Source organism: Aotus nancymaae, unplaced genomic scaffold, assembly GCF_030222135.1.
Source record: "Aotus nancymaae isolate 86718 unplaced genomic scaffold, 86718_ANA_hifiasm-v0.15.2.pri h1tg000004l, whole genome shotgun sequence".
In the NCBI taxonomy this organism is placed as follows: domain Eukaryota; kingdom Metazoa; phylum Chordata; class Mammalia; order Primates; family Aotidae; genus Aotus; species Aotus nancymaae.
In genome coordinates, this window is record NW_026988415.1 from 297,650 (window position 1) to 309,097 (window position 11,448).

Consider the following 11,448-nt stretch of genomic DNA (forward strand, 5'->3'; position numbering starts at 1 on the left):
GTTCACTGGGTTACTTTAAGGCTTAAATGCATGACACGTCAAAAAGCATTATAAAACCACAGAGCCTGTATGTGTCAGAGGGCTGCTGCTGATGATGACATTGAACCATTCTCGGCAGCCTACAATTCAGAAGACAATCAGCATTTCCAATAAATGCAAGTACTCTGCTCCATATAAACATCTGCTCCCATTTAATTACTGACATTGAGTTTAATCTATAATAAATTAGCCCCCAAATTAAGTACATATTTCAAATAAGATATTTACACAATAGATAATTTCAAACATTATCAATTGAGGACTGCAACTTAAATCCTCAAGGAACTTTATCTGGATCGTCAGAGTCAATCCCATGCAATAGCTCCCATGCCAGAGGGTTCCCAAAGGCCCATTTTGTTACCTTGATTTTAAGAACTACTTTATAGGTAGCAGGTACAATTATCCTTGTGGTTTAGAAATATTTTATGTATTTATTATATTAAAAAAAAAAATTGGCAGGGCGCAGTGGCTCACACCTGTAATCCCAGCACTTTGGGAGGCTGAGGTAGGCAGATCACGAGGTCAGGAGTTCAAGATCAACATGGTGAAACCCTGTCTCTACTGAAAATACAAAAGTTAGCTGGGCGTGGTGGCACGTGCCCGTAATCTCAGCTACTCGGGAGGCTGAGGCAGGAGAATTGCTTGAATTGGGACCCAGTGGCAGAGGTTGTAGTGAGCCGAGATCGCACGACTGCACTCCAGCCTGGGCTACAGAGCGAGACTTTGCCTCAAAAAAAAAAAAAAAATATCTCCTTGAAGAAAGTATAACAATCCCTGAATTATAAATTTAACACCAACTTTGCAGATGTGGCTACAGGGCAAATATAGCAAAGACAATTATAAAACATGCTCCCTTATAATAATTCATCAAAGACTTTAGCTATGATCCAATATAGGGACTTAAAATTTAATTTCCAAAAGAAAGCAAGCCTTATTTTTTCTGAATACCATCTGTTCAACCATTCCAACATGAGCTAATTCTGCTACACAAAATTTGTAAATAGACTAAGATTGAAAAAACTTAGTTGCTTCATGTTAAAGCACAGATTCAGTCTGATCTACTCATGTAATGTTAGAAAGCTATGCACACAGTCAACATTCAATCTTGTATAGGACACACACAACACTAACAACTATTCAACCATAATGAAAACATTACAGTTAACTCACAATTGTCCCTACAGAAAATCACCCCGAGGTGTGAGAGCTATTCTCTGCGAATATGGGTTCTTAAGTCTCTCTATGCAATGGGCAGTTTCTCAGCTAAGGTACAGGCAATAGGGCAACTGGAACTGGTGTAATCCGCAGCTGCTCAGTGACCAGCCATTCACACATTAGTGATGCAGCAAATGCTCCTCCCATCTGGAGACAGTGTGTTTGCCTGGCCGAGTTTTAAGGTCCAGGAGCCCCAGCTGTTCTTTTATGGGCAAACATGAACACCAGGTAGCAGAAAAACCATTAAGAAATATACTGTTGGCCGGGCACGGTGGCTCACGCCTGTAATGCCAGTACTTTGGGAGGCCAAGGCGGGCGGATCACGAGGTCAAGAGATTGAAACCATCCTGGCCAACATGGTAAAACTCCCTCTCTACTAAAAAATACAAAAATTAGCTGGGCGTGGTGGCGTGTGCCTGGGTAGTCCCAGCTACTTGGGAGGCTGAGGCAGGAGAATTGCTTGAACTCGGGAGGCGGAGGTTGCAGTGAGCCGAGATCGTGCCACTGCACTCTAGCCTGGCACCTGGTGACAGAGCAAGACTCTGTCTCAAGAAAGAAAAAAAAAAAAAAAGAAATACGCTGTCACTCTTCTAGCTGGGCAGATTATCCAATTTCTGCTAAACCACAGCTATGCCTTCCTTTGGTAGGCATAATCAACAGCATCTGCCAGTTTGGATGAAGCAAGAGACAGCCCCACAGCCAAATCTCAATTAGTTGGCCTCTTGAGCCTGTTTCTGCACTTGTTATTACCCTATGAGCTAAGGAGGAACTGAAGATAAAGCTCCTAAACAAGGAGCACGTATTAGAATTAATTAGGGTCTTTATTGTAATTCTTAATCTTTGTAAGATTCAATGTCCGGCAAGGACCGTGATTTTGAGAGACTATTAACTGATGTAGTCTGGGATACCAAATGCATTTTACACACACTTGTGAAAAATCAATCAATTCTTACTAGCAGGCAAAAATGACTACAATAAACAGAAACCTCAATTTAGGCAAACACCACTACTGAAATATAAATGTAATTTCATTTAATGTACCTATTAATAGTTTATTGATGTTAAAACCAAGTTAGTCTTTAGCCTTAACAAAGATGGAGCAAGCAATTTTTTTGGTTTGTTAATTGATTCAATATTTATTGAGCACCTATTATGCTCCAGGATTGTGCCTGGGAAACCAGTGATGAATAAAAGAGCCGTAGTCTCCGCTGACAAGGAGCTTATCACTCTTAAATTTAGAATAAGCAAGCAATCTAACTTTTAAAATAAATAAAAAGAGATTTTTCACTTCAGTAAGGACTGAAAAATAGACTGCCCATACAATACTCTTTTGAATTTTGGAAGGGTTTTTATACACTCTAGTTTCACAGGTTAATGCTGCATACTCACAGGTAATACATAAATACAAAAAAAATGTGAAGTTAGCGACATGTGTACATCAAGATATTTTCTGAAACTCACAATACTAACAAAGAAGCTATATGCATGTATTATCATAAAATAGAACTTGATTTTTAAAAGAATCATCATCATCTAAAGACAGCTTCTCGGGGTCGGGCACGGTGGCTCACGCCTGTAATCCCAGCACTTTGGGAGGCTGAGGCGGGTGGATCACGAGGTCAAGAGATCGAGACCATCCTGGTCAACAAGGTGAAACCCCGTCTCTACTAAAAATACAAAAAATTAGCTGGGCACGGTGGCGCCTGCCAGTAATCCCAGCTACTCGGGAGGCTGAGGCAGGAGAATTGCCTGAACCCAGGAGGCGGAGGTTGCGGTGAGCCGAGATCGCGTCATTGCACTCCAGCCTGGGTAACGAGAGCGAAGCTCTATCTCAAAAAAAAAAAAAAAAAAAAAGACAGCTTCTCCTCTCAATTACAAAACTATGACTACATGTACGGGATACTGGTAAAATTTCTCTTCTACATTTTAGATCTAACAACAGAGAATCTTGCATTCCTTATTCTCAAGCAGATGGCAGTGGTACATCAAAGGGCCAACAGCTCACTTGAATTAAAACTGCAAAGCTTCTTGGCTACTTAGCATACTGAAAATGAATAAGCACTCAATGTTGCTTACCTTGTAATCTCTGGATACATTTTCTGATGTCACTGAACCTGAAATCTGACTAGAAATTGTAGCAGCTATAAGCTGTTTACACCATTCAACATGTGATCCTGTAGGACTAAAAAAAATAGCATGGATTAAAAAACATTATATCATAGGATCTCAGTGAAAAAATTAGCACTGAATAAGAATATGATCATACTTCTTCTTTTTAGATGAACTAACTTTTATTAGACTTTTTTCACCTTTACATTTAATCTAAGAACTGAAATAGCAACTTACAACTAGGAAGTAAGATTAGGTTGCAGGTTAATTTTAAATGAATCAACCAATTTTCTCAAAAAAGATGAAGATTCTAGGTGTTAGTTAAGCTTACTATTCTCCACTATTTAATGGAATTTTACTCTATTAAAATTATATGGAAGACATATCGTTTTTTGTTTTTTGTTTTTTTGAGACAGGGTCTCGCTCTATCACCCAGGCTGGAGTGCAGTGGTACAATCTCAGCTCACTGCAACCTCTGCCTCCCAGGTTCAAGTGTCCCACCTCAGCCTCCCATGTAGCTAGGACTATAGGCACATGCCACCATGCCCAGCTAATATATATATATATTTTTTGGTGGAAACAGGGTTTCACCATGTGTCCCAGACTGGTCTCTAACCCCTGGGCTCAAGTGATATACCTGCCTTAGCCTCCCAAAGTGCTAGGTTTAAAGGCATGAACCACTGCGCCCAGCCGGAAGAAATATTCTTAATGTATATAAATAGAAGGTTAATTCTAAAGAGAAGTATTTATTTTACATCATAGACTTTTCAAACCTTCAATCAATTTCATGTTGATAGTTTTAAATCTAGAAAATAGTGTACTTTTTTTTTTTTTTTTTTTTTTTTTTGAGACGGAGTTTCGCTCTTGTTACCCAGGCTGGAGTGCAATGGCGCGATCTCGGCTCACTGCAACCTCCGCCTCCTGGGTTCAGGCAATTCTCCTGCCTCAGCCGAAAATAGTGTACTTTTGAGTGAAGCAAAGTGACTCAGAAGTAAACCTGATCATGAGATTTATAAATTATAGCCTAGAAAAATGACATTCTCTGTGTAGTACTAACAATACCTTACATTTCTGTAAGTGCTTCAACAACTTATAAATGGTTTTCAGTTATTATTTTTTTTAATTTATTTATTTTTGAGACAGAGTCTTGCTCTGTCACCCAGGCTGGAGTGCAGTGGTGGAATCTTGGCTGTCACCTCTGACCCTCCGGGGTTCAAGCAATTCTCCTGCCTCAGCCTCCCTAGTAGCTGGGATTGCAGGCGTGTGCCACCACGCCCAGCTAACTTTTGTATTTTGAGTAGAGACAGGGTTTCACCATGTTGGCCAGGCTGATCTCAAACTCCTGACCTCAGGTGATCCACCCACCTCAGACTCCCAAAGTGCTGGGATTACAGGCACAAATAGTTTTTATTATGTCAGAGCCTCATAACCATGGTGTGATGAGAAGGCAGAACAGGGACTAGCTGACTTGTTTCTGAGAAGAGAAAATCAAGGCACAGAGGTGACATGTCCTGTGAGAAAGTGGCTGTCCTTAACAGGACATAGAAAAACCTATAGTGACTGACTCACTGCACTGAAGCCAGCAGCACACGTGGTAGCCAACCGCTTTATATGAAAACACAACAATGCAAAGAAAACGGCATCTTTCACTCCCATAGAGCTCTGAAGCATCAAAGCATTTTCACACATGTAGCCTTGCCCAGCCTCACAGTGACCCATTTTACAGATAAAAAAATTAAGGTCCAGTTTTCCCTAAGGTCCCACGACTGGTAAGTGGTCACACTGTACTCACCTTACCTAAAAGACCACATAAGCCAACTAGGCAGTGAGAGATTTAACAATTGCCCCCAGAGGCCGGGTTCCTCTCACAATTTGGGAAAACACTAAGAAATCCAGCTAGAGGGCTAAAAATATTAACGAAAGTTTACCTTGCAGGTAGTGTTCACTGTAAAGAATGTTTCAGGCCTTTAAAAAAATCACATCGCTAATTAAACCCACACTCATGTATTTGAAGGACAGAAACACCTGGAATCCCCAGGCAATATGGAAAATAACCCAAACCGTAAAATAAAGAAAACTGAAGTTCTGTGCTAGTGATTCAAATTGCAGTCTCTGCTCCAAACAGACCAGAGGTTATCTGTGTGGTTCAAAATACTGAATGAGCAGAAATTCTCATCACGTGCCAGCAATCTATATGCCACAATTTCGACCTGAGGGGAAGAAGGAGGGAAAAGGGAGAGATTTGTTTCCTCTTTAAAGGTTAAGTCACTTTCATTGCCTGCATATATGATACTTTTCTTGTCATAATGCCTTTTGCTGTCAGCACCCACCAGCTGCAAATACAGGAAGAAACTGCAGGAACCAACTGTTGACCATGAGTGTGACCTGTTATTACCACCTGCCCAGCATGCCTTCCCCCTTCTTCTGATAAGGACGCTCCTCTTTACTTTGGGGAACTGCCCTTCCCCACATCACAGGCTTCTGTGGGGGAAAGGGGAGGGGGAGGTTGACCTCTTCCTCCACCTGCTCCCACCTGCAGGTGAATTACCTAGGATCGGCCAATCCCAGGCTTTCCTCTTGGATCCTGGAAATACGTCCAGAGCTACTGGAGGCCACTCCCCACCCCACCCCACCCCTACCATCTTGAGGAACTCACAGGAATAAAAAGTGAGAATAAAAAGAGACAGAGAGATGGGGAGTCTCAACAACACTGTTTGCAATCCTGGCCTCAACTGTGCGTGTGGCCATCTCTCCTCCCGTCTGGAGCAGTTCTGTGAGCGAGGACATCTCATTTGGCTTAAGCTAGATTGAACTGTGGTTCCTGTCACCTGCAAACAGAAGCGTCCCGGCCAATGTAGTTACACACAGTGAGGTATAGTGGGCTAGCAGACAGGACGCCCGGATGTGAGTCCTGCTTCTGTCACCAGCTAACTCCATGATCTTTGGCAAGACACATCCTCTTACAGGACCACAGCTTCCTTATCATTAAGTACAGTATTCAAAACAGAAGTGAAGTCCCCACAGTCCAAGGGACAGGGCCAAGTCCCACCTATAGAGCCAGGTTCCATTCTAGAGGTCACTCTTCAAAGAAAAGTGTGAATCTGAGCTCGTTGAGATGACAGAACTGAGAAAGGAAGCCATGATTCCTCCCCCATCCCTTTTCTGCAGTCTTGGAATTGCCCTCTATACTCCTGGTGTCAATAACCGCCTGCAGGCTGGAGGCTCCCAGCTCTGTTTCTCCAACCTGGACTCTCCCGATCTCAGTGCTGACATTCCTACAAGACATCTCCACTGGTCTGGCCCAGAGACCCTGCCAATTCAACCTGTCTAAACCAGCATCAGTCACTCAGCCCCACAACCTACTCCCCTCCTGTGTTTCCTAACACAGGGCACAGCACAGCTAGTTACCCGGCCCCCACAGGCTAGAAAGCTGAGGTTTGCCTTGGGAGTCCACCCAGCACTTCCCCCTCACATCTGAATGCTCACCAGGTCGGGTCACTCTTACCTGGTAAGTATCTTGAAAATCCACCCACCCCCATTCCTAGTCCAATTCCCTTTTCCAGACTCCTCATTCTTCTGTGAACTCCACCTGCCTCATGAATTTAAGCCTCATCTATAAGCCCATGACTCCCCAATTTGAATCTCCAGCCCAGACAACCCTGAACTCCAGGCTCAGATAGACCAACTACATCTTTTTTGTTTGTTTGTTTGAGACAGAGTCTCGCTTTGTCGCCAGGATGGAGTGCAGTGACACGATCTCGGCTCACTGCAACCTCCACCTCCTGGGTTCAAGCGATTCTTCTGCCTCAGCCTCCCGAGTAGCTGGGACTACAGGTGCATGCCACCACGCCCAGCTAATTTTTGTATTTTTAGTAGAAACGGGGTTTCACCATCAGGATGGTCTAGATCTCTTGACCTCATGATTCGCGTACCTCGGCCTCCCAAAGTGCTGGGATTACAGGCGTGAGCCACCGAGCCCGGCCAACCAACTATATCTTTGACATCTATTCTGAGACATATAATTGGCATCTCATAATTGCTATGTCCAGAGCAAAGAGCCTGCTATTTCCTAACCCTGCTCCACCTTAGGAAGACTTCTCTATCTCAGCAACACAATTTTCCCACAAGCTAAAACCCTGGAATTCTCCCAGATTCTTCTCTCACACCAAACAACCAATCTTCAGCAAACCCCATTGGCTCTACCCTGCAGGTCATCAAATTACATCTAGAATCTGACCACTCTGGGCTGAGCCACCATCTCACTGGCTTACTCCAGTAGTCTCCTACTGCCAGTCTCTGCTTCCACTCCTTCCCCTGTCACTATATTGTCCACATAGCACCATGGAGAGCCTGCTGAAATCTACAACCGATTATGTCACTCTTCTGCACAAGGTCCCCAGTGGCTCCTCATGGCCTCTGACGCTCTCCACCATCTGGCTCTGCGACTTCTCTAATGTCATCCCTTACTTGTCTCTCCCTAGCTCCCTCCCTGCTAGTGACACCTAGTCTCCTTGCTGATCTAGGAATACTTGGTTCACACTCACCTCAGGGGCTTTGCACAGGCCTCTGACTAAAATGTTATCACCCCCGGGTATCTGTATGGCTGGATCCCTCGCCTCTTTGGGGACATTACTCAAATGTCACCTTTCTCAGGCTTTCCCTGATCACCAAAATCTCTGAAGGAAACCAGAAGATGAGGAATATTTGGGGGTGACACATTCTGGTCTCCTTTGGCTCCTTAAATGATTTTGATGCACGCCCATCCTGAGTACTTCCACGTTTGCCTCTACCACACATCGCATTTATCACATTCGATTTCCACTATTGGTTGGTTTGTATTCTCCACTACATGGTAAGCCTAGCAAAATGGTAAGACAGCAAAAGCCATGTTGTACTATTCTGTGACTCACCCAGACCTCGTACATCGTTGAATCTTTGCAGATGAGTGAAGTCCTCACCATTTCAAGTGCTGTCTTAGCTGTGACTGGTTTTCAGTAATACTAACCACTTGGGTGATTAATTTGTTAAAATATAATTACACTGAGGTAGAAACAAAAGTGAAGGGAATGTTTCTTGTTTCTGTGCTTTTGGAAACTCCCAAAAGTTTGGCACAATGGTATGACTAAGAGAGGCAGGAATGGGCATCTGAAACTGACAGCGCTACATGACAACAGCCATGCTGCCTGAGTGCACTCTGCTGTCAGAGAAATGGCCAAGATGTGCGAAACTGGATGTTCCGGGTTACGGGATAGGCCATCCCTTGTCATCGTAGGATGGGTGGCCCCTCCCAGTTAGGCGCGGTCACTTTATACTTCTGATTTCTCTTAGTTCTGCAGCTGCCTCAGAAGCAGTAGGCTTGCTTGTGTGTTCATGAAAACAATGAACTGGTTCCTTCAAAGTGTGAAGAACTGAAAGTAAAAGGTTCTGTTTTCTTCCCTCCTGAGCAGTTTGGAAGTTTTCCATCCCAGATTTTTGCCTCGATCTGCACCAGCTCCCATGCCCGCGGGTCCCATCTCCCTGTCCCCACTCCCAACCCCAGCATCAAAGACTTTAAGCAGCCACAGTGGAATTGGGGTCTTAAAACCACACGAGGCAAGGTGACGCTAAAAGAGGAGAGCCCCTGTGGGATCTCACTCCCAAGAGGATCGGTGGACTGGGCAGGGACAGCCAAAGGGTCACCAAGGGTAGCAGGTGGCGGCGCGGGAAGTGGTTTGATAGCCGCGAAGCCCCTCCCAGGGTTCCAGGAGCTGGGACTAGCGCGGCGGAAGTAAGCCAGGTGCGCGGCTGCAGCAGGTCCGAGGGCGGCAGCTCCCGGATGGGGTGCAAGGGCTTCCGGGGGGGAGGGGCCGGAGGGGATGAGGAGGGGTCGCCCACCCCGCTTCGACCAGGCCCTGCACGGTGCGCGGGGAGGGAGAGGGCGGGCCTCGCGCGGGGCCCTCGGGAGTCGGGGCGCGGGAGGCCGCGTCGGCCCGGGCCCCGCTTACCTGTCCAGGGTCTCCACGCTGGGCTGCCGGGAACCAGCGGTGGCGCCCCCCGCGGCCCGAGGAGGCCTCCTACCGCCCGCCGGCCCCGAGTTAGGGCCCCCGCCGCCCTCGCAGCCCGCCGCCGCCACTGCCGCCGCCGCCGCCGCCGCCGGCCTGTCCATGGCGCGGCGAGTCCCGCCGCCGTAGGGAAGCCGCCGTCGGGACAGGAGCGGTGGCCGGGAAGGTTCCGCCGCGCGCCTCCTGCTGCCCGCTCTACCGCCCGCCCGCTTCAGGCGGCCGCCGCCATTAGCTGTCACCTGGCGGCCCCGCGTTACCCACAAGGCCCCGCGCGCGGGGGTCGGGGGCGGGGGCGGGAGCGGGGGCGGGGAGGGCGGCGCGCGGGGCCGGCGCCGGGAACCCCCACTTGGCGCTCGCCCGCGTAGTCTGGGAGCGAGGGGTTAGGACCTCCTGCTCTAGCGACCTGGGCGCGTTTCGAGCCGCTGGGGTTCCGAATCCCCAAACGGATTACTGTGTAGTCAAACCGGGTTGACTGCAGAGACGTGGGATGTAATAAGAAGTTTGGAGACATTCAAGGTTTAAAAATTATTTCCCCCCTCAGTTGTCCTTCCCAGAAAAGGTATAGGACAGCTCAGACTCCCTCGGTCTTGACATCTTGAAGCACGAGCAATTCCGAGCATTTTAGCAATTCCTCCCCACCCCCTTCTTCCCTCCACTTTCCCCTTCCATACCCCTCCCCCCACAAACCCACCTCCTTGCCATCTGTAGAGCAACCAAGTGTTCTGATGCCGCCCTCGGTACTTCCGCCCATGGTTTATATTAAGAGTAACATTTAACTACTGTTGATTAAAAATCACTGCTAGGAAAACCTAGCCAATTATCTTGGTGAGGCATTTAGGACATTTGCTTTCTGGGCTAGATTTATTTTCTTGCTCATTTTGTTTGGGTTCGAATCATCCCCTCCCACCTCACTCCTGATTAAGCTAGGAGTGGATGTGTGGCTCATGATTAAGCCCCTTTGCCTGTGATTGCTCTGGGTGTAGACGGGAGTCCTATGATCCAGACCTGGCAAAGGAGCTATAAAGGGAACAATTCGCTCCCTGTTAAAAGGCAGACCTGCAGACAGAGAGTTACTCATGCCCATCTCAGACTCATCTTGCCCTACCAGCTTAATGACGTCAAACTGAACTTTGAGGATATGATGCTTGAAGCCCCTACAGCCATCTTATACACAAGAGGAGGTGAGCCTGGGGTAAGACGGTAACAAGGTGTGGAGGGCTGGGAAGAAGGAAAGGAAGATCCCCAGACAATAACAACTCCCATCTTACACTGGAGAATCATCTTCTGCAGGCTGCTGGCTTTCAATTATTAAATCAAATGGTTAACCCACTGTTACAGACTGAATGTTTTCATCCCCCTGAAGTCCGTATGTTGAAGCCCTGACTCCCTATGTGATGGTATTTGGAGATGGTATTGAGGGCCAAGCTCTAGTCTGACGGAACTGGTGCTTTATAAGAAGGGTCACCAGTGATCTCATGCACTGACATGCACACACCGAGAAAAGGCCATCTGAGTACACAGCAAGAAGGTGGCCATCTGCAAGTCAAGAACAGAGCCCTCACTAGGTCCCTGCTGGACCCTTAATCTTGGACTTCCCAGCCTCCAGAGTTGTGAGAAAATAAATTTCTGTTGTTTAAGCCACCCAGTCTATGGTATTTTGGCAGCCTAAGCACACTAAGACACCCACTTTTAGTTGGGTATTTTGTTACAAGTAACTGCAAGCATCTTAGCTGTGCTGAGAATTGTCAGAAAGAAAACAGTGCAACTTTAAGCATATTTTAAGTACCATATTCTTCAAGAAAGACTAGGCCAAAGAGGAATTTACTGTGAACTGTCATAATTCCAATTCAGTTAAGTACACTTAAGATTTAGAGGACAGAGATGAATCTGACATATCCCTGCTTAAGATGTTCACAATCAAGTGAAGGAGACAGACAAATTAACAATGACATTACAACTTGGCAAGTGCCATAATGGGGACAATTGCACAGGATGTGGAACACCTACCCCAATCCACAGGGAAAAAGGAGGTCAGGAAAGCTTC

The 11,448-nt window shown here is 46.4% G+C and overlaps 1 protein-coding gene across 9 annotated transcripts in view; it reads right to left on the minus strand.

Moving 5' to 3' along the window:
• The window catches only part of MTMR1 (myotubularin related protein 1), a 73,707-nt gene extending 64,066 nt beyond the window's left edge, over window positions 1-9,641 (minus strand). For 4 of the 9 annotated variants that reach the window (XM_064360528.1, XM_021674583.2, XM_064360540.1 and 1 more), the window contains exons 1-2: window positions 9,348-9,641; window positions 3,331-3,436 (exon numbers count right to left, since the gene is read on the minus strand). In XM_064360528.1, coding sequence (XP_064216598.1) covers window positions 3,331-3,436; window positions 9,348-9,508 — 267 coding nt within the window. In that variant the 5' untranslated portion in view covers window positions 9,509-9,641. The remainder of the gene's footprint in view (window positions 1-3,330; window positions 3,437-9,347) is intronic. The other 5 variants (XM_064360554.1, XM_064360545.1, XM_064360542.1 and 2 more) reach the window with 2 other exon arrangements.
• Window positions 9,642-11,448: the final 1,807 nt, after the last annotated feature.